Source organism: Mobula birostris, chromosome 5 (genome assembly GCF_030028105.1).
Source record: "Mobula birostris isolate sMobBir1 chromosome 5, sMobBir1.hap1, whole genome shotgun sequence".
In the NCBI taxonomy this organism is placed as follows: Eukaryota; Metazoa; Chordata; class Chondrichthyes; order Myliobatiformes; family Myliobatidae; genus Mobula; species Mobula birostris.
This window is the reverse complement of record NC_092374.1, coordinates 160,803,725-160,830,714: the sequence shown is the minus strand read 5'-3', so window position 1 is coordinate 160,830,714 and position 26,990 is coordinate 160,803,725. Positions and strand designations below refer to the sequence as shown.

General features: G+C 40.0%; 1 protein-coding gene across 6 annotated transcripts in view; it reads right to left on the bottom strand.

The window, feature by feature from the left end:
- Positions 1-26,990, bottom strand: part of LOC140198011 (dachshund homolog 1-like) — a 582,914-nt gene that overhangs the window by 264,854 nt on the left and 291,070 nt on the right. For all 6 annotated transcript variants that reach the window (XM_072258800.1, XM_072258799.1, XM_072258801.1 and 3 more), the window contains one exon: positions 19,074-19,238. In XM_072258800.1, coding sequence (XP_072114901.1) covers positions 19,074-19,238 — 165 coding nt within the window. The remainder of the gene's footprint in view (positions 1-19,073; positions 19,239-26,990) is intronic.

The following is a 26,990-nucleotide window of genomic DNA, read 5'->3' as shown; positions in this document are numbered from 1 at the left end:
CTTCCTCAACAAATTTTTCATGAAGAAAACTCTGCTGGACTTATTTCTGGTTTGCGCTTAAGAGTGTGCTTAATTTCCAGCAAGCCCAAAGGGCTTACACGATCCCGGTTACAATGACTTTAAGCAAAGCACATGCAAGGCGCCAGAGAAATGAATACCGTGAGGTGACTTAAACAGAATTTACATTAACAAGCAGTGCTTTATTGAGGAACAAGCTGGTATTGTTATTAGATTTTGTTTGGTTCATATATCACATGTACCAAGGTACAGCGACCTGACTTGCATACTGTTCATACAGTCAAATCATTACACAGTACATTGAGTAGAATAATAGCAATGCAAAATAAAGTGTAGAAGCTGCACTAACACCAGTCCAGAGTGAGCTTCCACTTGGGGAAGCTAAATGTTCCCCCTCTTGGTGAAGCTACCATATAATTGTTTTTTTTTTCCTTTTGTTTTCCTGTACTTGTCAGCTCTTCAACTTCCTATACTAGTCCCACACAGTTGGCCTTGATCCTCTCACCAGTTTCTCTCCCACCACTCTTCTGCTGTTCCTGTGACTATCCACATCCATTATTTCCTCTATCCGTTACCACAACACACTCTCAACAGTCTCAGTTTTTAAGTTTATGCATCCCAAACTGGCTCTGAATGAATGGGACTGACAAATTACAAGTAACCAATACTAAGCAATAGGCTTAAAGCAAATTGGGAATGCTGTGCTCCAAATTCTACATTCCTTCATGATGATGAGGCTGCAAAATTACACGGAAAACCATCTAAATCTGCAATTATCAGACCTAATGTATAAATCTTTTACCACAATGCTGGTTCACTCAACTCTTGAACCCCATTATAGGAAGGATGTGAAGGCTTTGGAGAGGATGCAGTGAGATTTACCAGGATGCTAGCAGGAAGGTAGGTGTTCTGAAGGAAGGTTGAACAAACTTTGTTTTGTTTTTTCCTCTGGAACAGTGGAGGCTGAGGGGAGACATAATGGAATTGTATAAAATTATGAGAACCATAGCTAGACAGCATCTTTTGTCAGGATCAAAATGTTGAATTCCAGACAGCGTGCATTTAAGATGAGAAGGGGAAAGTTCAAAATGTGTGGGGCAAGTGCTTAATCGAAACAAAAAAAATGTGCATCCTTGAAATGTGCTCCCAGGGGTGATGGAGGGGATGAAGAAGCTTCTATGTATGCACATGAATATTCAGAGAATGGACGGATATGGAGTGTTTGCAGGCAGAAGGGATTGGTGTAATTAGGCATCATTAGTTTAAGGAGATAAACAAGTCTACATTGACCTACTCCAGAGCACGTATCAGTTGTATCTTCCTGAGTTCTTATTAAAGTTCAATGCCTTACACTCATAAATACTGTAAATGATAATGACGTATGAATACCTTCAATCACAATACAACCTGTTGTTTACAATTGCAAGTACTCTCAACAAAGGTTGAAAAGAAAATCTCATAGAATGGAATATTTTAATTTCTTCTCCACAAATGAAAGCTACTGGTAGTAAATGATATCCATACAGATACTGCATTTTGCTTTAAGAGCGACTCGCATGGTCTCCAAAATACACACGTACACTTCACTAACTGATTGCATTTTCTTTTAATTGGGTGCACTGGACAGTGAAGTGACGTGAAAAAGATGGGAAGATTAAAGCAAAACAAGGAAAGGGATAAGAAACTGAGAGTGTGCATGACTACAGAAAAGAAAACAGAGACTTTGTTAAAGTTGATCAACCTGTGGAATTTTGCTCCAGGGCTTGGCCAGCTTGTTGCAATTTTCCGAAAAGCCTCCAGTACTCAGCCAAGCAGCTAACAGGCTTGTTAAGTGTAACCAACAAGATTTTGTGACTGTCGTGGTCACTTTGGGTTTCAAGCTCATTTCCTGGCAGATTGCTGAGTAGCTTTGCTTCAGCTCTTGCACACCATGAATGGTGAAATCCACTCTCTCTTTAGAAGAGGTCGAGATAACGCCAGCTGGTATCACCACATCTAACGAATGTCAGGGGTCTCGCGCATGTACTGCCGTATAATCAGAGTAGGTAGATTTCAAATTGCAGAAAAGCTTCACTGCAGAGCTTGCAGAATCAATGCACTGATAAATCCCATCAGTTAAAGAGCCCTTGTTATTTTGAATTATTTGTGTTTATGGATATTAAATGTTAATGCATCTTGAGTTCAATACAACAACCAAAATTAACCAATTTTTGCCAAGCATGAATACATCCTAATGGAATAGTTCCAACATCATGAGAAAACAAAACAAAAAAAAAGGTTCAACCTTCTAAATACCTCCTACACTGCAGGAATATAATTGTATTCAATTGAATGCATTACTCCTTCCGATGAAACAACATCCATCATCAAAGATTCCCATCATTCGGCCATGCCATTTTCTTGCAGATACCATCGGGAGATACAGAAGCCTGAAATCTCACACTACCGTGTTCAAGAACAGCTAATTTCTCTCAGCTAATCAGTTCTTGAAATAACCTACACAACCCTAACCAGAACCTCAGGCTGGCCACGATAAGACCACTTTGCACTACAATGGATTTTGCTTTTATTGGTTCTAATTATGTTCTTTCTTGTATTTTTCTGTAATTTATATTTATCTTGTAAATGGTGTGTAACAGATGCTACGTGCCTGTGCTGCTGCAAGTAAGTTTTTCATTGTCCCTGATCATACATGTAGTTGTGCATATGACTATAAACATACCTTCAATTTCTTAGTCAGTTGAATACACCAGTGCCAACTGCCAGCATTTACGACTTTTATGTAGTTAACTAGTGGTTCACAAAGTGGACAATATTGCCCCTTGGGGCTGTGGGAGTTTCAAAGGGGGCAATAAAGATAAAGCAAGTGATGGGGGGAGGGGGAACAAAGGGGAGAAGGCAACTGAAGGATTACAGGCTTAATTTAAGAAATAAATTACTTATTATAAGCAGTGATCCTCAGTGCCTCATAATTGATTACAATGATCATGTTACTCCCCTTACCTCTTGCTAACCCACAGTTCTCTTACACTTTGCTGGAAATGTATTACAGTTGTTGAAAAGCGATGTGATATTTCCGTATTTGGCATATCATAAGAAATCTGGAGTAAAGATAAGTGTTATTCCCAGGCCCAGCAGTATTGCCATTCACTACTGTAATACAGTGTTAGCTAGTACGGCCCCCATACTCTACTCATGTAGTCACTCAATTCCAGTGAATTAGGGTATGGCATTCAGGTTCTGGTAAAGTCCAGATTCTGCCCTTTTGAAGGGTCTTAGCTGAATGTATCTAGCCCATGGCCCAACCGAGATATCACTGTCCCATTTTATATACCTTCAGGCAGACAGTCAGACTTTGTCTGAACGATGATGATGTCATAACTTTGCCCATTATTGATAGCAGTGCTTGAGGTTGGACAAACAATAGACAATTGAAAATTATCATTATTCCATAATGTAAACGTTAGAATCAGATCATGGTTTGCGTAATTCAAGCAACACTTCATTGCGCTTTGCCCCATGCAAATAGAGATCTGATTCTACCAGCAGTAAAGGAGGCTCTGGGTACAGTTTTACACAAGTCAATATATTAAATAACTAGAGGGACTCCAGTCAGTGACAACTCTGTTCGAAGATGAATAGTTGAAATATCTGAGAATGTATACTGTAAGACACATTGTGCAACATACTTCGAACAACAGAATTTCCTCTGCAGTTGGATGAGTCAATTTTGTCAGGAAACAAATCTTTGCTTCTTGGTTATGTTCACTTCATAAAAGATGAAAGAAAGCACGGTTCAAAAGTTGTTATTTGTAAGGGGACTAAAAACAGCTATGCAGGGTGAGTCACGCAAACATGAGAAAATCTGCAGATTCTGGAAATTCAAGCAACACACAAAAAATGCTGGTGGAATGCAGCAGGCCAGGCAGCAACTATAGGAAGAAGCACAGTCGACGTTTCGGGCTGAGACCCTTCGAAGAAGAGATAGTAAGAGATTTGAAAGTGGGAGCGGGAGGGGGAGATCCGAAATGATAGGAGAAGACAGGAGGGGGAGGGAAGAAGCTAAGAGCTAGAAAGTTGATTGGCAAAAGGGGTACAGAGTTAGAGAAGGGGGAGGATCATGGGACAGGAGGCCTATGGAGAAAGAAAGGGGGAGGGGAGCCCAGAGGAAGATGGAGAGCAGGCAAGGAGTGATCGTGAGAGGTAAAGAGAGAGAAGAGAAAAAAGGGGGGAATAAAAATAAAAATAAATAAGGGATGGGGTAGGAAGGGGAGGCATTAACGGAAGTTAGAGAAATCAATATTCATGCCATCAGATTGGAGGCTACCCAGACAGAATATAAGGTGTTGTTCCTCCAACCTGAGTGTGGCTTCATCTTGACAGCAGAGGAGGCCATGGATTGACATATCAGAATGGGAATGGGACGTGGAATTAAAATGGGTGGCTACTGGGAGATGCTGCATTCTCTGGTGGACAGAATGTAAGTGTTCAGCAAAACAGTCTCCCAGTCTGCATTGGGTCTCACCAATATATAGAAGGCCACATCGGGAGCACCGGACGCAGTATATCACACCAGCCGACTCACAGGTGAAGTGTCGCCTCAGCTGGAAGGACTGTCTGGGGCCCTGAATGGTGGTGAAGGAGGAAGTGTAAGGGCAGGTGTAGCACTTGTTCCGCTTACAAGGATAAGTGCCAGGAAGTAGATCGGTGGGAAGGGATGAGGGGAACGAATGGACAAGGGAGTCACATAGGGAGCAATCCCTGTGGAAAGCAGAACAAGGGTGGAGGGAAAGATGTGCTTGGTGGTGGCATCCCATTGGAGGTGGCAGAAGTTATGGAGAATTATATGTTGGACCTGGAGGCTGGTGGGATGGTAGGTGAGGACAAGGGGAACCCTATCCCTAGTGGGGTGGCAGGAGGATGGGGTGAGAGCAGACGTGCGTAAAATGGGAGAGATGCGTTTGAGAGCAGAGTTGATGGTGGAGGAAGGGAAGCCCCTTTCTTTAAAAAAGTAAGACATCTCCTTCGTCAGGGAATGAAAGGCCTCTTCCTGGGAGCAGATGCGGCAGAGATGGAGGAATTGCGAGAAGGGGACCTCCCTCCCCTTCTTGATCTTTCTGTCTCTATCTCTGGAGACAGCTTATCTATTGTTGTCTACTATAAGCCTACAGACTGTCACAGCAACTTGAACTATTCCTCTTCCCACCCTGTCTCTTGCAAAAATGCCATTCCCTTCTCGCAATTCCTCCGTCTCTGTCGACTGTATTTCTTCCTATAGATGAAGGGTGAGTCAATATTTTGGGTTGTTGAGTAATTTTGAGAAGGACATTCTGCTCACCAACATTCTTGCATGTGCAGCTGATAGGGCACAGTCAACGACAGAATGCCACCATGGGGTAATTACTTTCTTGAAAATGTACCTAACTTATCTATCATTCACTGTGTAACTTACAGACTGTCTTGTCATGAAAACATTTAAGTAATCAGCTGCACAAATCATTAAATACTGTTATAACGTCAGTAAATAAAATCAAATCCCATGCTCTCAATTCTCCTCTATTTCAAGAATTTTTTTATTAAGAATGATGAACAGTTTGAACGCTTGCTGTTGCAGATAGAAATCAGATGACGCTCAAAAGGAAACCGTCTGAGATACTTCTATGCACTTTTAAAATTAATAGCATTCTTTGAAGAATCAAATGCTTCTTTCAGTAATCAACTCAAAAATATTGGGTGTGACATCGCTTATTTGTCAGAATTAGTCACAAATTTTAATCAAATCAGTCTTCAATTACAAGGAAATGTTGTGAACGTTATCACAGTCAAATCAATCATTTCTACATTTCTGTCCAAGTTAACTCTATTTAAGTACAATATTAACCCTCGTGACTTTACAACTTCTGAGTCTTTCTGAGTGGAAAGAGAAAAAAAGAATACCATTAGACTACCTTCATGTATAGTCTGCCCACCTCGGTGAGCCACATAAAGAGAGATTTCAGGATCTTCTCTCAATCAGAATTCCACACTGGGTAATAAATCCATTCCTGAACACTTAGAAGGATGGAGGAAAAACTGACCTTGCTACGAAATGACTGAACTGAAGCTGATGTTTAAAAAATTATATCAAGTTTTTCAATTGCAGAAAGAAATTTCTGAGTCCTATCATGCACTGTAGAAAGAGGTCAAGATGATCCTTATTGCTTTTCCAACATCATATTTAGTGGAGCACAGTTTCAGTGCAGTTGGTACACTTCTTTCAAAGCAACGAAACAGAATGCAAATTACTAAACTGGGGATCTAAGACTCGTTCAGCATGATGTTGAGAACCTGGTATCACTGCAAAGAGCCAATCCATTTCACTGAAGGGTGTAAATGCAATGATGTAGTGAATAGTTGGACTAGTAACGTACACTCTAAGATTGTTGATAAAAATTGTTTTTACTGTAATTAAAGAAATAATTTTATTTGCAGTGTCATTTGTTGATTTGAATAATTTTTGCAACTATTTCTCATTGCTTTGAATTTGCAATTCTTACTTTCTTTCACTGTGCATCATAAATCAAAATTCTTTATAGTTTTTAATGCAATGGCCAGAAAGGGAGATGGGTCCACAGGGGAAGTGGTCTGGGATCCATGGGGGTAGCAACCCAAAACGTTTGCCCATGCTTAACTATGGAGTTAGGTTTGAAGTCTGAGGGAAAAAACTATTCTGTTTTGTATTGCTGAGGCTCCTGAATAATACGGCACGAAAGCCACCTCCAATATTTTTCCAGAGCAGAAATCTCTTCCTGATACACTATAAGGCTGCACATATGTCACTGCCAATGAAAGCAGCTTTTGCTAGACTAATTCCTTTGTAAGTGAGCACTGAGTTGATAATGTTTGATTTTTCCACTTTTGACCCAGTTTGTATCTGTGCAGTCAGTATGTTGTGGAATCTTAATTTGTTATCTCCAATGGAAATTAATCTTTATCAATCCAGCTGCCCCGCCCACCCTCACCTTCTTTTATCCGAAGAAAAATTTATTTGGACGTCATCGGTTGCTGTAACTTCCCTCTCCTTTTTATAGCAGCGCCCATGAGGTTTCAGTCCCCTTTTTCATGTGCTGCAAGCATATATCAATTGGAAAAGCTTTCTAAAAGATTACTCAAACCAAGGCAGCCAGAACAACAAGAAAAGATTAATACTGAGTTGGTGGAAGATTAACAAAAAAAAACTCAGAGAGCATGTTATTACATGACAGTAGGTCATGCAAATAGTCAAATTTTGATACAAGCAAAAGCAGTTTGAAAGTTGCAAAAGTGACAAAAGAGGACAGGTTTAAAGTGGCAGGCGGTTGGTTTAGAGGTTAGATTGGATTAGATTAGTATATTAGATTATGAGAACACTCAGTCCTCTTTTTATTGTCATTTAGAAATGCATACCTGCATTAAGAAATGATACAATGTTTCTCTGGAGTGATATCACAGAAAACAGGACAAACCAAAGACTATCACTGACAGAACCACATAATTATAATATATAGTTACAGCAATGCAAAGCAATACCATAATTTGATGAAGAACAAACCATGGGCACGGTAAATAAAGTCTCAAAAGTCACCTGAGTCGATCGACTCCCAAGTCCCCGATAGCAGGCGACAAAAGGGAGAAACTTCCTGCCGTAAACCTCCAGGCACCATCAACTTGCTGATGGCTTGGAAGAAGCCAGCCACAGCCGACATTGAGCCCATCCATCCAAAAACTTCGAGCTCCCAACCAGCCTCTCCAATACAGCCTCCCGAGCGCCACCCTCTGCCGAGCGCCATCGACCTCGCCCCAGCCGCTGAAACAAGCAAAGCCGAGGATTTCGGAGCCTTCTGCTCCGGAGATTCCAGTTACCACACAGTAGCAGTGGCAGCGAAGCGGGCATTTCAGAAGTTTTCCAGATGTTCCTCCGTGCTTTCACGTTTGTCTTCATCAAATCAGAATTGTGCATGGTCCCCTACTTGACAGATAACAGACATCACCACCGAAGTGGCTGCGCACGCTGCCGTCGCGTTGCCTTCTTCTCCTCCTCTCCTCTCCATTCAGAGAGAATCTGAAGAGGAATATTTTCCACACAGGCAGTGGTTGGAATCTGAAATGTGCTGCCTGAGGTGCTGGTGCAGGCAAATATTCTCATAACATTCAAAAAGTATCTAGACATGCACTGTTGAAATTGTTGGGGAAATATGTTAAGCAATTACACTTTTCAAATACTCTGCCTATTACAAATGTAGGCCCCCTGGCCAGCCTTAGGGTCGCTCGGCTTGCTGTCGTCTGGGGAAACAGCCCTCGGCCCTGGCAAACTGGGTAATTAGTTTGTGTGGATGCTGTGTGATGTACCCCACCCCGCCCAAATAACAGCCAATACACCAGATACGATTAAATGATTCACAGTTTATAGATATTACTGGAACTATATAATTAATAGAGAATAAAACAGAGTCTAAAATATAAAAGGAAAATCAAAGGCACCACACTTATCAAAGTTCAATTTCTTCGTGCACAAACAGTTGGAGCTCAGGACCCTTCTTCTTCACCCTGCGACCCCTCGAACCACCTCAACCGGCCGCCCGGGACCAACAACGGTGGTGGACCAGACGCTCCCCACGAGTCCGTCTCTGTCTCCTCTCCTCGCCAAACGCCCCGGTCAGGGTCCGACCCCATTAGCGGACTCACAGCCACTGGTCCATTCACTGGTCCATCCACTGTCTCTCTCTCCCACCTTCTCCCCCAAAACCCTGCACATACAATATCTTACAGATACACCAAAAACATAACAACTATCGCAATTGGTTCATAACACCTTCTTATCAGTAACGTGAGTCAAACAAACTGCTAGCGGGAAGGACTTTCTCAGCAGTTAACATAACAAAGAAGCTCTTTCAATTATAACATAACTAAGAAGCTATTTTAATTAGACTACGCAGTGACATAAAAAAAGAAACCCCTTACACAAACATTCTAACCATGCCTAACACAAAAAACTGCAGTTGCTGGAATCTGGGGTGAGAAACAAGCTGCTGAAGGAACTTGGCGGGTCAACTAGCATCTGTAGGGGGTACAGGGATAGTCAGCATTTTGGGTCAAAACCCTTTGTCAGCACTGAGAATGTAGAAGGGAGAAAGCCAGTGTGAAATGGAGGGAGAGGAGGTATAAGACAGGTGCCACTGGTGACAGGTGGTCTGAGGAGTGGTGAAGGATGATTGGCAGAATAATCCAAATGGGGGAGGGAGAGAAATCAAAAAGAAAGCCATGTGTTCACGGTCCTTTGTTACAGCCAGTCACTGTTACAGTCAGTTACATTTACAGTCAGGTACAACCACTTATAATTTGGTAGAGATACAGTTTCTTTGTTACTTCTCTGCCTTGTTTGCTGGCACATGCTGACATTTTCTGACCTGTACCATGATGCACATCTAATAGAATGGTGTGACTATGAGACTTATTTCTCTTTCTTGATTTCCAAAATATCTTCTGGATAATATTATCTCCTGATTCAACTACCTTGACTTTCATAAAGTTATAGTTTAGAATATTTAGACTTATGCCATTAACCATGCTCACAGGTTACATAAAAGAAGCTTAGTTTTCCAGTCAAGTTGAGGAGGTAAAAGGGTGATGTCCATTAAGTGAGGTGTTCAAGGTTTTTCAAGAAATTGATAAGATGGATGAGGAGAACATAATTCCTCTGGTGGGAGAGTTTGAAAAATGAGACATAATCTGAAGATCAGAGTCAGTCCATGTGGAGTCGAACTTGGGAAACGCTTCCTCGCACAGAGCTCGAAAGAGATTTGGAATCCTCTCTTCACGTAGGCTGTTGTGACTAGAAATTAATTGAAAAGTTCAGAACCATAATTGGTAATTTTCTTGGGCAAGAATATCAGAATTTACAGGACCAAAGAGTATGAATGAAGCTCAGATGCATATAGACCATTATCAAACCTGGTGAAAGAGGTTAAAGAGGCTGAGTGGTTGACTGCTTACATTCACAATTTTTATAGTAATTATTGCATGGATTATTTGTGATATTGTGGTATGCAGTGTGGTATGTTCATGATATTTAGGATACTAGTACAACACAGTATGTGGCTACATGACTGATCACAGAAGTACTCTGTGAGGTCATCACCAGCACTACACATAAGCTGTCTCTCACCATGCACCATTGACATGGTCATGGTTGTGAGTCGTACAATAAAGCAAGCCAGTGGTCAAGTAGTACTTGTAGCTTGAATACTTAAAGCCAGGCTAAATGCAGGGACTGGTACATTCTAGAGTCCATCACTGTTCTAAGGTTGCCATGGGAAAAGATAGGCAGCGGTGTGCAAAATGTCATCAAAGGAGATACAAAAAGTGAGCATGTTAATATGCCATTGTGAATGGAAATCAAATTTGATCACCTTATTGGAGTTTTCTAATAATGTGACATATGCAATGGACAAGAGTAGGCTAATAAACTATATTTTGATTCCTAGCAGCATTTGATAAGGAGCTATGTCAATGTTATTGCAGAAAATAGAATTTCATCCAGCAGTCAGCAATGGCAAACCATTTCTGCAGAAAAATTTGCCAAGAACAATCATGGTCATGGAAAGACCATGATCGTCCATGTCATACAACATGGCATATAAGTAAACAAACGATGCAGGAGGTAACATATTAGCATGGAAGGAATTCTATTTAGCTAACAGGAGACAGAGGGAAGTAATAAATGAGACTCTTTCTAGTTGGCAGTATGTAACAAATGGTGAAACACAGGAATCAGCTCTACAGACTCAACTTTGCACGATGACTTGGATAATGGGGTTGAAGGTATGATTTCCAATTGCACTGATGATTCTAAGCTGTGGTCATAAATTGGTTAGCTGTGATCTTACTCTATTGCAGATAGACTTGGTTTGAGGGATCAACTGGCTTACTCAAATTCCTAATGCGTACCACAAACACGACAAATTCTGCAGATGCTGGAAATCCAAAGCAACACACACAAAATGCTGGAGGAATTCAGCAGATCAGGCAGCAACTATAGTCGGTGTTTTGGGCTGAGGCCCTTCTTCAGGATTGGAAAGGAAGCAGGAAGACACGAGAATGAAAAAGTCGGAGGGAGCGGAGGGAGGAAAGCTAGATGGTGAAAACTGAGGCCAGGTCGGTAAGAAAGATAAGAACTGGAGCGGAAGGAATCTGATGAGAGAGGAGAGTGGACAATCAGAGGAGGGAACACAGGGGGAGGTGATTGGCAGGTGAGAAGGGATAAGAGGCCAAATTGTGGAATAGAAGAAGAGGGAAGGTGGAGGGATTTTTTTTTTAAACTGGAAGGAGAAATCGATGTTATGCCATCATATTAGAAGCTAATTAAGCGGAATTCAAGTTGATACACTAATGCATATGTTTGAATACATCCGTGCATGTACGCTCTGGTTTTGTTCTTAGCCTGATTACTAAAATTAATCCTTTGTGGAAACTAAGCTTTCCACTTCCATGGGAGCTCAAGTTGACTAATTTAACTTCCCCTTTCCACACTCACAACTATACTTAGAGGTTGTATGACACTTATGGCAAACTCATATACGAGCCCTTTCAAAATGCTCACGCTACCTTCTGTAATTAAACTTTTAACCCTATTTACTTCAAACCAGTTAAAACAAAACCTTAGTTGAAGTGGCAATAGAAAAAATGTCATGCAAACACATTTGTTGATGTCATGCAGTGTCTCGAATTACATTTACATCTGGTGAATCATGAAGCAGCCTTTAAAGCAATTATGGATAGAATTGATAATTGAGCTGACTTGGCTGCCCCAGTGACACGGTTTCTGTATTGTGACAATGTCCAAAATTCAACTTCCCACTGGCAGAGATTAGAAGAGATTGCGGGTGGCAATGACAGCTATGGTGATCCTTTCGAGAAGAGACTGAAAAAAGACTGTCAACAAGGTGAGCAGATGACTTTGTGCTTACAACCTGGACATTGCCACATTGAGGTCACAACAGAACTCATCAAGTCAAATCAAGTTTATTGTCATTTCACTACATACATGTATACTGTCAAAGAAACAACGTTTCTCCGGACCAAGGTGTAAAAAACAGTAGTACACATAACACACAACAGCTTAGAAATGTAAGGAATAGATCTATAGTCTTATACTCTCTGGAATTTAGAAGATTGAGGGGGGATCTTATTGAAACGTGTAAAATTCCAAAGGGATTGGACAGGCTAGATGTAGGAAGATTGTTCCCGATGTTGGGGAAGTCCAGAACGAGGGGTCACAGTCTGAGGATAAAGGGGAAGCCTTTTAGGACCGAGATGAGGAAAAACTTCTTCACACAGAGAGTGGTGAATCTGTGGAATTTTCTGCCACAGGAAACAGTTGAGGCCAGTTCATTGGCTATATTTAAGAGGGCGTTAGATAAGGCCCTTGTGACTAAAGGGGTCAGGGGGTATGGAGAGAAGGCAAGTACAGGGTTCTGAATTGGATGATCAGCCATGATCGTACTGAATGGTGGTGCAGGCTCGAAGGGCCGAATGGCCTACTCCTGCATCTATTTTCTATGTTTCTATAGCTGAATCATGTATAAAGTCCATAAATTAAATATTGTAAGGTACAGAACAGATTATACAGTGTCACTTCGAATACCCTCTGCATATCACTGCCAAATTGTTAATAGCACTAAATTTTCAGCTTGATGTTTTGACGTTCATCTAAACCAGGAAGGTCACTGTACAACGAAAATGGTTGTCCAAATGGTGTGATGTGTGCTTTAATATTTCAGGATGGTGGAAAAAAATCTGTAAAATGGTTGACTTTGTTTTTACAAAATTTGCAACACATGATCACTGAATTTTACAGTGTAGAGGAGCCCATTCACCGGATCATTTCTATCCTGCTTATCTGAAGGAGCCATCAAATTAGTCCTGTTCCAATGCATATATCCCACAGGCATTTTGACAGGGAATTTAATTCTGGGTTATTTACAGTATTATAAGATGGAAGTTCTCTTGCAGGTGATTCCGGTGAATAGAGAATGGGGCTCTCCATCTGAACTCTGGGGTGTTATTTAACAGCTAAGATGCTCCACCTATTTTATCATATGCTTGTGTAATCCCTTCAGCTTTCATGCCTCTTAATTCCCCATTGCTTTGTGCAAAGGTAGTTACAGCTTCAACAGGATATCCATTTTTTTATGGTTAAGAGCCATCTTTTTGATATTTCTGTTAGATTGACAACAATTCCAGGGACTTTCTACTGGAAGTTTCACATTCACTTCCATGATAGTTGGATGTGGCTTTCATATTCCTTGGCATTGAAATACTACTCTTAAACTTCTGAGTTAAGTATGGATTATAGTCTCATGCTAGATCTCTAGTACAAAATCTAGGCTGAGCTTATGATGCAGCACCACACTTATCCTTCTGCAGAAGAAATATTACCCTTTTGCTGCTATTTATGCATCTTCTTCATTGGGCATGATTTGTTCTTTGTTTTGCTGGGGTTGATGTTCTTGTTGCCATTTGCCGTGATTTGTTGGGGTTTTTTTGTATGGGGATGTTGGGGTGGTTGATGTTCTTGCTGCTGTTTGTTACGATTTGTTAGGTTTTTTTGTGTGGGAGGGTTTGATGTTTTTCTTTGAATGACTTTCATGCTTTTCTTTGGTTATGGCTACCTGGAGAAGACAAATCTCAGAGTTGTAACTGCATACGTAGCTTGATAATAAATAAACCTTTGAACCTTTTCTTTCTTCATTGTACAGAGACCAAAGAACTCTACACTCCTATGTCAATGGTTTGAAAAAGAGTATGAGTTTTTCTATCACATGCCTTGATCAATATTTATCCCTCAATGAACAGCACTAATACAGATTATCTGGCCCCCTATGCTATTGCTGTTTGAAGCATATATGCCGCACTCAAACTGCCTGTTATGTTTCCAGTAAGATTTTATTTGTTACTTCTGCTAGTACTTTGTGGCTGTAAATACTGCAAATCTAGAACACCTATGATTGAGAAAGTCACAAAATAAATGTTGCTCTTTTATGAAAATAATCCTAGGCAATTAAAGAAGCAGTTAATCCTCGATACATCAATGAAGAGCCCCCATTTGGTTTAGATGCATTTATTTTTCTGCCAGTAATTTAGTGAGGAATATGCTTGGAAGTCTACTTGTAATGATTTGCAAATTCCACATCTGTCAAATATAGGAATTTCTGAAATCCAGGAAACCAGTTTGATCTCAGTCTGCTGGAAATATATTCCACATCATTGGCTGTACCCTATACTAACATCTTCATCAGGTAACACATTTGTTGAAATTGCTGATATGCTGTAATTAGAACTTGAATTCTGCTGCAAACCATCCTAGTGATGGAAACTGGAGCAGGATGAATTGCAATGAATTAACCTTTAATGGGATTCTCAGGACCAATACCTAAAGTACTCTGACGACCTTCATCATTTGGCTTGAGGAAGCCCGTAAGCTTCCTTGTAGAACTAACTTGGTATTTACTGGTATAAAGGAGGTTATAGTCACACAAGGCACATCCACGACTCACCTTTGGCAACTTCTTGTCAGCCACACTTTCACAACTCACAAGATTAGCATTAAATGGTTAAATCAAAACTTTAGATCGCCCATCCTATTTCCAACTTTCAAGCAATACAATTTCATCATAGAATTTGGTGCTGTTAAACATTTATTCCCTCCATTTTTTAAAGATTTTAGTCATTTTGCTATGATTTTTTTCTCTTTGATGTAATTATTTTTAGGTCTTGCAACCTCATTCTACCACAACTTGATCTGCCTTTGCCTGTGCCTTTGCTACCATTTTGGATATCTTTCTCAGTGGATTGAGAAGAAACCATGAAGACACTGCACTGTGAGCTGTGCTCCACAAAGAATTACAATGAATTCCCCAAGATTAGTGCTCTTCATAGCATGCTGTGCTGCTCACAGCCGCCTTACTGCAGACTATGCTGTAGGCTTCAGAAAACCAGGTAGCAGCGCAGTCAATTCCCTCTGAGGAATATACTGATATCATTTGCAAAAGAGTTCAGAGAGGCAGCTGGTTGATTTCCACTTGAAGATCAAGCAATGGAACATGACAGATAGAACAGGACATTGGCGTGAGTGTTCAACTTCAGTGAGAATGGAAAGCTGGGGTAGGACAGGAAGCCACTTATCCATGTTTGAAGGTGACAAAGACATAAAGCACTGGCTCAATTTGGACAGGTAGGTTCAATCACAGGGAAGTATCATTAGAATAAATGAATGGGTAAAAATAAAACCCTATCAATGGATTTCAATGTAAGCAATTTCAGGAGCTTTTACACTGAACCAAAATGCATCAGAATAGTGAAATAGCAGAGATCTAGAACAGAACAAAAGTTTTCAAGTCTAAACATAGGCCCTGTGAATTGGAGGAGTTTGAATGTTGAAAGGTCTGATGTATAATGGGACTGAGCTGATGGAAGTTCTCACATTACTTCATCCAAACTTGGGTCTATTTCAGAAGTGACTCACTATTTCCATGTTTCCAGTCTTGCTGACCAATATCCCATGGTACTTATTACAGATAAATTGTATCGTACATTTCCACATGCACTGGAATTCATCACTATTGTAAGTTATGCTATATTTTTAACATCTAGGATTCAGGCTAAATGAAGGCATGTGGATTGAGTTGAACTAGCAATGTTCACCAGAATTGAAAATAAATCTACAAGAAATTTTGCAAATTCAGAAGAATTTGAATCAGATTTTTACAAGTCATTGAGTTAGACGTGAAGAATGGAGTTTGCAAATTCAGTGCCTGCAAAACACTACTGCAGCAAGTTTTTCATCATCCATCTTCCAAAGATTCCAGACAAAATATAAGAAGGCTGGTGCCACATCATTTCCTGTATGGATGCTTTGATTAGGAAGGACCTCTAAAGCTGTAAATATCTCCTTAAATTGACAATGTGTTCACACCAGCCAAATTTATGGCTGTACTCATGGCAAAGCGAACAATGTTCATTATTATTATTCCATGAGAACAACTACAATTTCAAGATGCCCGCGTCTGTGGTTTTACTGAGTATCTCAAGTTCTCATGACTCATTTATAGCTCTTTCATAGAAAATACTTCAGTACAAGAAAGTTTCTTGAATTGGCCTGAATTTAAACTAGTTACAAATTAGTTCCTCTGTATATTAACTAGAAAATTTTATGCTGAGGATGCAGCTTTTAGTTGCCTATTAAGCCACAATCAATGCTTAGCAAAGTAGCTAATCACTAACATTAAATTGATCCATATCCATTGTAATTCTCTCAGATGAATATTCAAAACACATTTTTAGTAAGCTTATTTGGGATCGTTCAGCCAATATCTTGATCAAATGAGTTTTGTTCTAATATTTATTTAAACATTTGAATAGAATTTAAAATGTGACGATTTATTTAATCCATGCTATGCAATCTGTGAACATACTTTACTGGAAGACTGGTTGCTCATCCAGTTCAATTAGTTCTGGTGGACACCAGAGATTTCTTGTAGCTATTGTGTACAAGGCATGAAGGCATGATACAAGCAGTTGCCATAGAGATTACAAAAAATGAGTAAGGAATGTTTCCCAAGGTCAATGTCAAATGCCATCATTTTCAATGACCACAAATTCTGGGCAATAATGGATGTACCTGCATGTTCCATTGCAACACAAACCACACCTTGTCATTGATTCTGGTTAACACTGGCTCTTAGACAAGAAAAAAAAGACCTCCAGTACAGCACAACCATAATTCTAATATTACATGAGCCACCCTGTCTAATCTTCTCAGCAAAATAAATGAGATAAGGTGATGATATTTATTTAATTTGAGTCCCTGCCATCTTGTTAATTGAGAAATTTAAAAAGAGGGATGTATGTTTTAGGTCAGAGGTGATACGTTTTGTCCTCCTTCAGATCAAAATTGATTTACGATCTATACCACCACCCCACAAAAGATGTTAGTCCATTCTCTCTCATCTTATTAAAATTAGTAGGCCCAAAGATTCACCTCATTCAATCTTCAACATCTTAGTTCTAACCACTGTTATGTTCTGAGTTTAATATAATAAATGTCATCAGGATTATCCTGTGTATAGAGTATGAGCAGACGGGAAAGCCATCAGGATTTCTACTTCCAATACTAACAGAAACAAGCAAAATTTGGGTTATCATGTTTAGGCTTACACAGGCAAATATCAGAATAATATTTTAATAGTTTCTTGGGTGAGGTCCTAATAGGAGTTAATCACCTTGGAAAATCCAGCAAAATGTCAACTTCATTAAAGGAAACAAGAGAATAATTTGTCAATAAAAGTATAACTAAGACTGTTTCCTTACTCTCATAAGCTTCTAGGATTAAAACTGATATTGCCTGGGCACTTTGCATGACGATGACATTATTGCCAGAGCTATGAATACTTTTGAAATGTACTATCAATGTCAATTGTTGACAGTAGTCAATGAAGCAACTAGAATTATTTACACCACATTCTCTTTCTGGGCCAACAGCAAAACACACCTTGCAGTCCAGGTCCTTGACATTTCAAAGTCATATTATAAGCTTCGAGCTATCTGTGAGTGGGGAGGAGGAGAGAAGGATGGAATTGCCTTTCCAGCAGTGCCCTTTGTATCAGTAATGCTAAACAGTAAAATTTAAATTGAACAATTTTATGAGTTTTACATTTTAAAAAATGCGTACTACATATCAAAGAACTATGCATTTAAAATTAAACATGCATAAGTATTAGCCCTTAGTTTGTACTGAAGTGAAAATAATACTGGTTCTAACACCAGTCTAGACGACAGAACATCCCAAAGAATCCTGGTGCAAAGCCAGCATATAACAGGCAAAAACCATTGGAAGGAATGTTATCGAGTTAAAGTTATGAAACCATAATATTTAAGCATATTAAGCACAACACATTTTCAAAAATGGTGACTTCATTTCTTCTTTTAAAGAGACCATTTTCTTCTGTTGTAAAATAAAAGCACACAACAGTATGGACAATAGAGTGCTATTTTGTGATTATACTGCAGGTCTTGCAGTTATCACAAAACTGGCTCTGCTGCCTGCTGATCTCAAGAAAAACTGCACAGAAAAACCTCAAGGTCTCTGTGGCATGTTGAACCTTGCTGGGCATCAGTCTCATGGATCCCTAGTACCCACTGCAGGAATGCCATTGCTAAGCCGCGAAAAAACATTGAAGAGTTAAATGACACAAATTCCAGAAATTTTAAGCTAACTTTTTAAATATATTACACAGTGCAAAATGAAGGCAGGAACATGTTTTATGAGTAAGTTAGGACAAAACTTATATACTTTTTTAAAGTATTATTTGAAAGGGATAGAATTTTGAAAGCACTTTTTAAAGAGATTACCACCTATGGATTTAATTTTCTCAAAGCCACTGAGAATTGTAAATAATAATTATAGTGTTGGACACTGATCAAAACTTACTAGAAATTCATGCAACAAGATAACTATTTCACGTTTTGTTCATCAGTTCACACTGGAGCAGGGTGTGAAATAGCGCTCCCTGTGGAGGAGCACAGAACTGCCGACAGCAACTTTTAGATTTCCATATTTGTGCACTTCCGAAGATACTGTCCCTTCAATTCTGCTGAGATTTGATATTCTCTGTTATTTTCCAGCTCAATACCTCACTAAATAATCAAGAAACATCATCAAAAACAGCAACTTTGGGTCCTATGTACTCGTAGTCAAACTTTACATCTAGACTGAGTTGGTATTAATAGGAACTCTGCAGACTCACAGTTTTTGAGACCAAGAAGGAATCACGTTAATAAGCCAAGTAGTCAATATGCTCACATGGTTTTGTTATTTCAGGAAATAACAAAGCTCATAAGTAATGAAAATCTGTCACTTATATCCAACACATAAAAGGTAAGTCTAATATTATTCAGATAAGCTTACATTAACTAATATGTTAATTAATTATTTCCTGAAATAACAAAACCTGTAAGTGACAATAATTGGGGGAACTCACCAATACTGGAGTTCATGTCACCATTTTCTGACTCGGTCCCAGGCTGGTTATTGCTACCATGGAAACTGTTCATAGCTTCGAGTTTGATCTTCTTTGCCTTCATGGCCTCCGCGATGGCTGCATTGGTTGCAGCTGCCGCTGCAGCTGCAGCTGCTGCTGTAAGACCTGACAGAGAGAAGACAGGACAAGACAAAGTGTGATATGGACAAATGCCTCCACCATTAGTTGATGATGATGCAATTTAAAGGAACAAAATCTTAACATATAAAAGCAAAATTATGGCATTTGGCCCATGGAGTCTGAATTTACCCAGTCGATATCTTACCAAGATTAGCCTGTATGTGACTCCAGAACCACTAGTGTGATTGCACCTCAATTGGTTCAATGGTAAAACAAGGGCAGAATTTCCAATGGGAAGCAGATCTCATGAAAACGTAAAAACAAATTTAACCGAGGTTGGAAAACAGAGGGGGGATACTCCTCTTACCAACCTTAGAAACATCTTCCAAGCAATTAGTTGATATTTGAACATGAATTCAATGTCAGGCAAATCAAGCTTTCAATTCTGCCCCAACCATATCTGTTCAGGAAATAGTAAATTGCTGTATATCCAATATTATCATTGCTCTCTCTATAGAATTGTCATGGGATTATTGCTAAGGTCCAGAGAAACCGGCAATTAGACATTGCACAATATTCTGTTTCCTGTATCTGCCTGTTCTGTTAATATCTGGAGCAGTTACAGAGAAAGGTTGAATAGGTTAGGACTTTATTCCCTGGAGCGTAGAAGAATGAGGGGAGATTTGATAGAGGTATATAAAACTATGATGGGTATAGATAGAGTGAATGCAAGCAGGCTTTTTCCACTGAGGCAAGGGGAGAAAAAAACCAGAGGACATGGGTTAAGGGTGAGGGGGGGAAAGTTTAAAGGGAACATTAGGGGGGGGCTTCTTCACACAGAGAATGGGGGGAGTATGGAATGAGCTGCCAGACGAGGTGGTAAATGCTGTTTTTTTTTAACATTTAAGAATAAATTGGATAGATACATGGATGGGAGGTGTATGGAGGGATATGGTCCGTGTGCAGGTCAGTGGGACTAGGCAGAAATTGGCTCGGCACAGCCAGGAAGGGCCAAAAGGCCTGTTTCTGTGCTGTAGTTTTTCTATGGTTTCTATGGTTTCTGTATATCAGTCTTCTACAGGGTGTGTAAAGTGATGGTGAATTAGGTGGTCCATTCCGCAATTTGTTTTCCCCAGCAACCAGCTGTAGTTTCAGGACCACGGGGCTGGGGAAACATTCGACACCAGAGATCCAATCATCCTGAGACTTTGCTGCTCCCAACCAGCTTTCCCTGTCCTATTCTCCATGGGGATCATCTAGATCTCTGCTCTACTGCTCATAACACATCCAGTCTGATAATTGCTAAACTATCAGACTCTCACTTAAACCTCCATTGGCCTCACTTCTCCCTAGCTTAGCCACACTTTTCAGCTCTACAGCCCTTCGGAATAAGTGCAGGCAAATGGACAGTCAACATCTCTGGTCTAAAACTTTAATCTGGACTGGTTCCCATGTCTCCCCACAGAAACTGCCTGACCTATTGGGTTCCTCCAGTAGCCTGAATTTTTTTTTTGTTTGCTCCAGATTCTGATGCTTCTTGTGTCTCCACCCTTCAGAATATCTGCAGTCATCTACTTCTGATCTATTCACCTCCTGTTAGGAGCCATATCTTCATTTATCAAGCTCCAGAATTCCCACTTTATGCCTCTTCAACTGTCTAACAATTTCTTGTATAAAGCAGCTCTCAAAACATAATCCTTCAACAAATAGCTTTATTTTACCATCAATGGTTCAGAATTAACTTATTTTGCTTGATTATATTCCTGATAATCACTTTGAGACATTCTTTTGTACATTAAAGTATCTTAGTTTGCTCTACTTTTGCAGCTCCCTCTGGTAGGACCATTCAAGTGTTGAGTTAACGTGAAAATACCTTGCAAGAAGCATTTCATACAACATTAAAGCTAATCTGCTTAACCATACTTTATTGTGCAGTTCTTAATTGTCAATTTCTATGGGCCTTAGCAAAAGTCCCATGATGGTTGTATAAATTGATCTATCATGATTTTGAATATAAGGTGAACTACTATTTCCTGAACAGATATAGTTGGGGCACAATTGAGTAGTGGGGTGGAAGGAAGATAGGGAGCAGAGGGTGGAGGAGAGTAATACAAAAGTTAATTTAGTATGGCTCCTTAATATTCTTGAGGGCAGGAAGAGGCTATGACCCATCAACGGAATTATCCCTTAACTGGTTCCTCAGTTCAGTGGTAAAGGCGGCTGGCATTTCCAAAGGGAAGCAGATCCCATGAAAGAATTAAAATAAATGCTGCCAAGGCTGGAAAGCAGAGGGTGGAGACTCCTCTTATCAGCTGTCATCTCCCTGACGTTTAGAAGTATCTTCTCAGAAACGGATTAGCGTCTGGCATTCTGGCTGCTCCTTATTCAGAGATGCGGGCAGTTTTATAAATATCTCACCTGTCAACCTTTGCGCATTTTAGAACAACATAATTCAGGGCCTGGTCTGAGCAATATGAATCCAGCCCACTTTGGATTGGGAAGGGAAGAGGAATTGAATGGGGGAGGGATGGAGACTGACCACCATATGGCATTAGTACGCAGCCCAGGTTTCTGAACATCTGATAGACAGATGGCACGAAGCTGATTTTCCAGCTGAAAAGAAAAGGCCTGATCATGTAAAACCTTGTTTGCATTCTAACAGATAAATGTAGAATCCAGCAACTCACAGAGGTCATAAACAAATTAGGACTGTCACTGGCAGCGGTTTCTGGAACTGACACGAAGTATGCCATTGATTTTGTTTCTTCTCATGAATGTCAATTTGTGTACTTCGATCAGGGAATTACATTAGCATGCTGCATTTCTGCAGCATTAAGAGTTGGATGCAAAACAATCAAAGAATTCACTGACAGCTCAGCAAAATTATAGTATCGCTGCATCCCCACCAGATGTACAGGCCCTGTTCATAGGAAAGAACTTAGCAGAGCTGGTAGTATGAGAATCAGCTGTATCAATGGACTGAAAGAATGTATGCAGATGGTAAATAGGAACAGGAGCTCACTTAGTCTCTCATGTCTGCCTGCTCTGCATCTTGCGACTCTCATATTTCCTTACCTGTGTTGTCTTATTCAAGTTCTCATTCTCTAACTGCATCTAACTTGATGGCCTGTAATTCAGTCAGTGATCAGATAACCTTGTTTACAGCCTTTCCCCGTGGTCATCCTGGTCTTACCCTACATCCAACCTTCTACATCTTCCCTGCTGCTAAATGAGTTTCTTTCATCTCCTTCCTAGATCTAACGAAGAGTCTTCAACAGAAATGTCAACTCTGTCTCTTCCCACATGTGTGACTTGTACATATCTCCAACAATTTTTGCTCTCTACCAATAAATCTCAACGCCTGTTTGCCCCTCTGACCTAATTTAAGATTAGACCTGTTACTTTGATCAAACTCTTACATGGCTGGAGCCAAACTTTACCCCTTGATCACTTTCTGGAAAGCTTTACTATATTAGGGAGTATGTAAATACAAGATATTTCCAATGAGGGAAAGGAAAACACACAGTGTTAGGGACATAGAACCTTTCAGCACAGAAACAGACCTTTTGTCCCACCACATGCATGCTGCCCACCACACTTATCTTCACCACATTAAATCTGTAGCTTTCTGTACCTTGGTGATTCAGGTTTCCACAATCAAAAGTCAAAATATACTGCGTCTAACTTGATGCTCTATGATTCCAAAACTGTAAGGATTGCTGGTAGCGATGATCATCTTTGTGGATTAGAATGCTTTCTTGCAGCACCGTCTAATCGTCAATCAATGACTGGTATGTCAGCACAAAATGCCAGCTCTGCCTGAGCTCACCCTGCAAGGAGCCATCTCTAGTATACTCCAACCATTCCCTAAGGGGAGAAAAAGACTCATTCACAGAAAAACATCCCGTCACTAATGCCAAATGCGCAACATGGTCATTGACTCTGATCTCAATATTGTCAATGGAACCAAATTTTGGAAGTAGATTATAATGCTCTGCCATTCCTACATTGTGTACCTGCAACCAAGGACAGCTTTCCTCAAGACACTACCATCTAGAGTAAGCTTAAGTATTGTGAATAGCACAATGGGGCAAGAAACATTCCTTATCTTGAGAAGTCTCTGTCACATGTGGGAAGTCTCTTAAATAGTTTGAGGAAACAGAGGAGAAGAAAGCAGCAATCGTTTAAATTATCAACAAATTCTTTAATAATTGAGTGGAATAGCTGGTTAAGCATACTTTGAAAATATTAGTTTCTTCCTTATCTGCTAAGCTCCTCACCATATCTGGCCAAACATGTTAATACAATCTTAGTTGTCTGTATGACGGAGCCAATTAGTATGCTTATACCTCAGACCCAAGCCGTGGGCTAAATAGATCACAAGCAAATTAAGAGTATTAGGAAAACTGGACAACGTTGTTTAACATGTATGTTATATTACGCAAAATTAACTCTTCAATTTCTCCAATTGTTGGCGATGATCTCCTTATAACTTTGACACAGTGACCCTCTACATCACTAGTAATGTCAGTGACATAGTGGTTATATAGCTGCAGAACTATAGAGGGAAGAGTCTGCTGGCAGAGAGGCTGAAGTAATTATTAAGTTTACTTCTCTTTGACTCCTCATGAACAAGAAGGACTAACAATATTCCTAATAGATGGTCAACCATGCCCCATCTATCTAGCTATCTAACCAGATGACTGCCTTTATTTCTCCAGTCCTGCTGAAGGGTCTCAGTCTGAAACGTCAACTGTACTATTTTCCATAGATGCTGCCTGGCCTGCTGAGTTCCTCCAGCATTTTGTGTGTGTTGCTTGGATTTCCGGCATCTGCAGATTTTCTTTTATTTGTAATTAGATGTCTGTGAGGGTCTTGAAAGTTTCATCACAATCAGGAAGGGTGCTTGCCTACATAAGTTTGATTGCTGCTTGTTCAGAGTAGATGGAAATGTCAAGGAAGCTTTGATTTTGATATTTTGATTCCCTGCTTGCTCTATGTCCCTTTATCAGAGAGTCATAGAAAGGCTCAGCACAAAAATGGTCACTTTCAGCTATTGTATCCATGCCAACCATGATTCCTCTCCATGTTAATTTCATTTGCCTACCTTAGAACCAGATCACTCTCACCTTTTGTATCTAAGTACCTGTCCAAATGCCTTATAAATATTGTAATTGTATCTGTCTCCATTACCTCCTTTGGCAACTCTTTTCAGACTTCCTCTGAAAAACTTATCTTTAATTCCTTTCAATTACTCCCCTCCCCCCTTAAAACTATTCTGGACTCTCCTACTCTGGGAAAGAGATTTTGATTATTCATCTGATCTATGCCTGCCTGTTCCCTCTCCTCCAAAGGTTAAAAGGTCACCCCTTTGCCTCATACATTCCAATGAGAATAAGCCCAGGCTATCCAATCTCTTCTTGTAACCAGAGCTGTCTATACCAGGCAATATCCTGGTGAGTATCTTCTGCAGTTTCTCTATTGCTTCCACACCCTTTCTGCTGTGTGGTAGCCAGAAATGTATACAACTCTCTAAGCATGGTTTAAGAAATGTGTTGTGCAACTTCAATACTTGAATCTGGACTCTTACTTACCTCACTTTACTTCCGTATATCAATTTCTATACTATATTGACTGTCCTGTTGTACATACTATTTATTACAAATTACTATAAATTGCACATTCAGAGATGTAATGCAAAGATTTTTACTCATGAATGTGAAGGATGTAAGAGATAAAGTCAATTCAATACTATGACTTTATTAACTTCTTGCCTTTACTCCCTCCTCCCTGCATGGTTTAATATTCATTTCTACAAGGAATTTTTATTTTACCCAGTTTCTTCACTCAAGAAAAATTCCAAATATGCCTCAAGATTTTACTTTTTGGCAAAATAATCTTGAACTCCCGTGATCCTTCCAATAATCAGAGACCAGCTCTCTCAAAGTGTGACAGTAATGGTGAAGAATGCTTAGGTATCCATATCTTTATGATGGTCCAAATGCTGAGGATCGAAATCACATGGCTCTCTGCCAACTATCTTCACACCTTCACACTTCAGCTACTGACTGTCGAATCTGTCCATTCCACATCCAAATAAAAAGCAAACTATTTCAGCTAGATCTGAAGGAATCCTAACCATCAATCAAAACATCATTTTTTTCTGTGTAGGCATCTACATTTGCATGTACTTCTAGGATGTTATACATGACACAGAGTGACAGAGTGTGATAGAGAGAGAGAGACTGAGTGTGTGTGTGAGAGAGCGAGACTGAGTGTGTGAGAGAGAGAGACTGAGTGTGTGAGAGAGAGACTGAGTGTGAGAGAGACTGAGTTTGAGAGAGAGCAAAAGAGTGTGTGAGAGAGAGACTGTGTGTGTGAGAGAGGCTGCGTGTGAGAGAGAGAGAGAGACTGAGTGAGAAAGAGACTGAGTGTGTGTGAGAGAGAGACTGAGTGAGAGAGAGAGAGACAGACAGACAGACAGACTGTGTGTCATTGCATCTGTGCACGTGTGTCAGTGTGAATGTTTGCATGTTTTAGAATGTGTCTATGTCTGTGCAATACTTTTCTCTAGGTGTCCCCAGTATGGTTGCACTCTGTGCTGTGTGCCAATATGTGTAAACATGTGTGGCTGAGTGCTTGTGTGCATGTCTTTGTTGTAAAAAGGATTTGGGTGGATTGTTGTTATGATGGGATGGCTGAGTGGTGGCGTTGTCGTTCAGAAACCAAAGAGGAGTGCTACATAAACAAGAGAAAATCTGCAGATGTTGGAAATGCAAGCCACACACTCAAAATGCAGGAAGATCTCAGCAGGCCAGGCAGCATCTACGGAAAAGAGTACAGTCGATATTTTGGGCCGAGACCTTTAGGCAGGATCATCAGGATGTGCCCTGACTCTGTGACTCAGGGGTCAATTAATTCATTTCCTCTGCACTTATTCTGCACAACAAGAAACTCAAGAGGAAACTTGGCAATGTATGGACAGTGACCCTTCAAATGGCAGAGAAGATAAGGTGAGGATGCAGGATATTCTAATTGAAGTGTATCATGCAAAGAACAGGCATTAATTTTGTCTGAGTGTAATGGACGTCAAAAGTATTCCATTGCCAAAGGGAACCCATTTCAAGAGATTAAAAGTTAAATTGAGTAGGCAGTAACAACTCATCATTGAAAAATAAAGGACTATTTTCCCTTCCTTTGGAATTTCGTTGGAAACCAGCAGTCAGATCATCCTGCAGACTTCAATAGTTTGGTTTTACAGGTGACATTCACGTCAGATTCTTAAACATTTTTCCCCTAACACTGTCAATACACCTTGATACCTTGTAACACTCCTAAGAATTGCCATGTGCTGCCCCCAACTCAGACATACTCATACTCACACATACAGTATATAACACCTTCATAAGCACACATTCTTACATGTTTATGTGCACTTTAAGAATTTAGTAAATGTACACTCGCACGCATGCATACACATGAAAATATGGATCATAACAGAGCTTGGCATGAAGAACTATCAATATCAAGCATTAAATTTCAGCCTGTGTACTGGATAGAAAACATTTCAAGATACATCCACCCTACAAGACTACAAGAAGTGAGGAGATCAAAGGGGTATGGTGCTTTATTAAAAAAAAATTGTGCAAAATGTCTGTTTTCCTTTTGACAAATTAAATACGCCCTGCTAGAAAAATATGTTTAATTTTAATAATTATGCCACTATTTCTCAATGGCTTCAGGGAACTAATGTGTTTTCTTTTCCAGAACTAACCTAGGCTGTTCACTTCATATCCA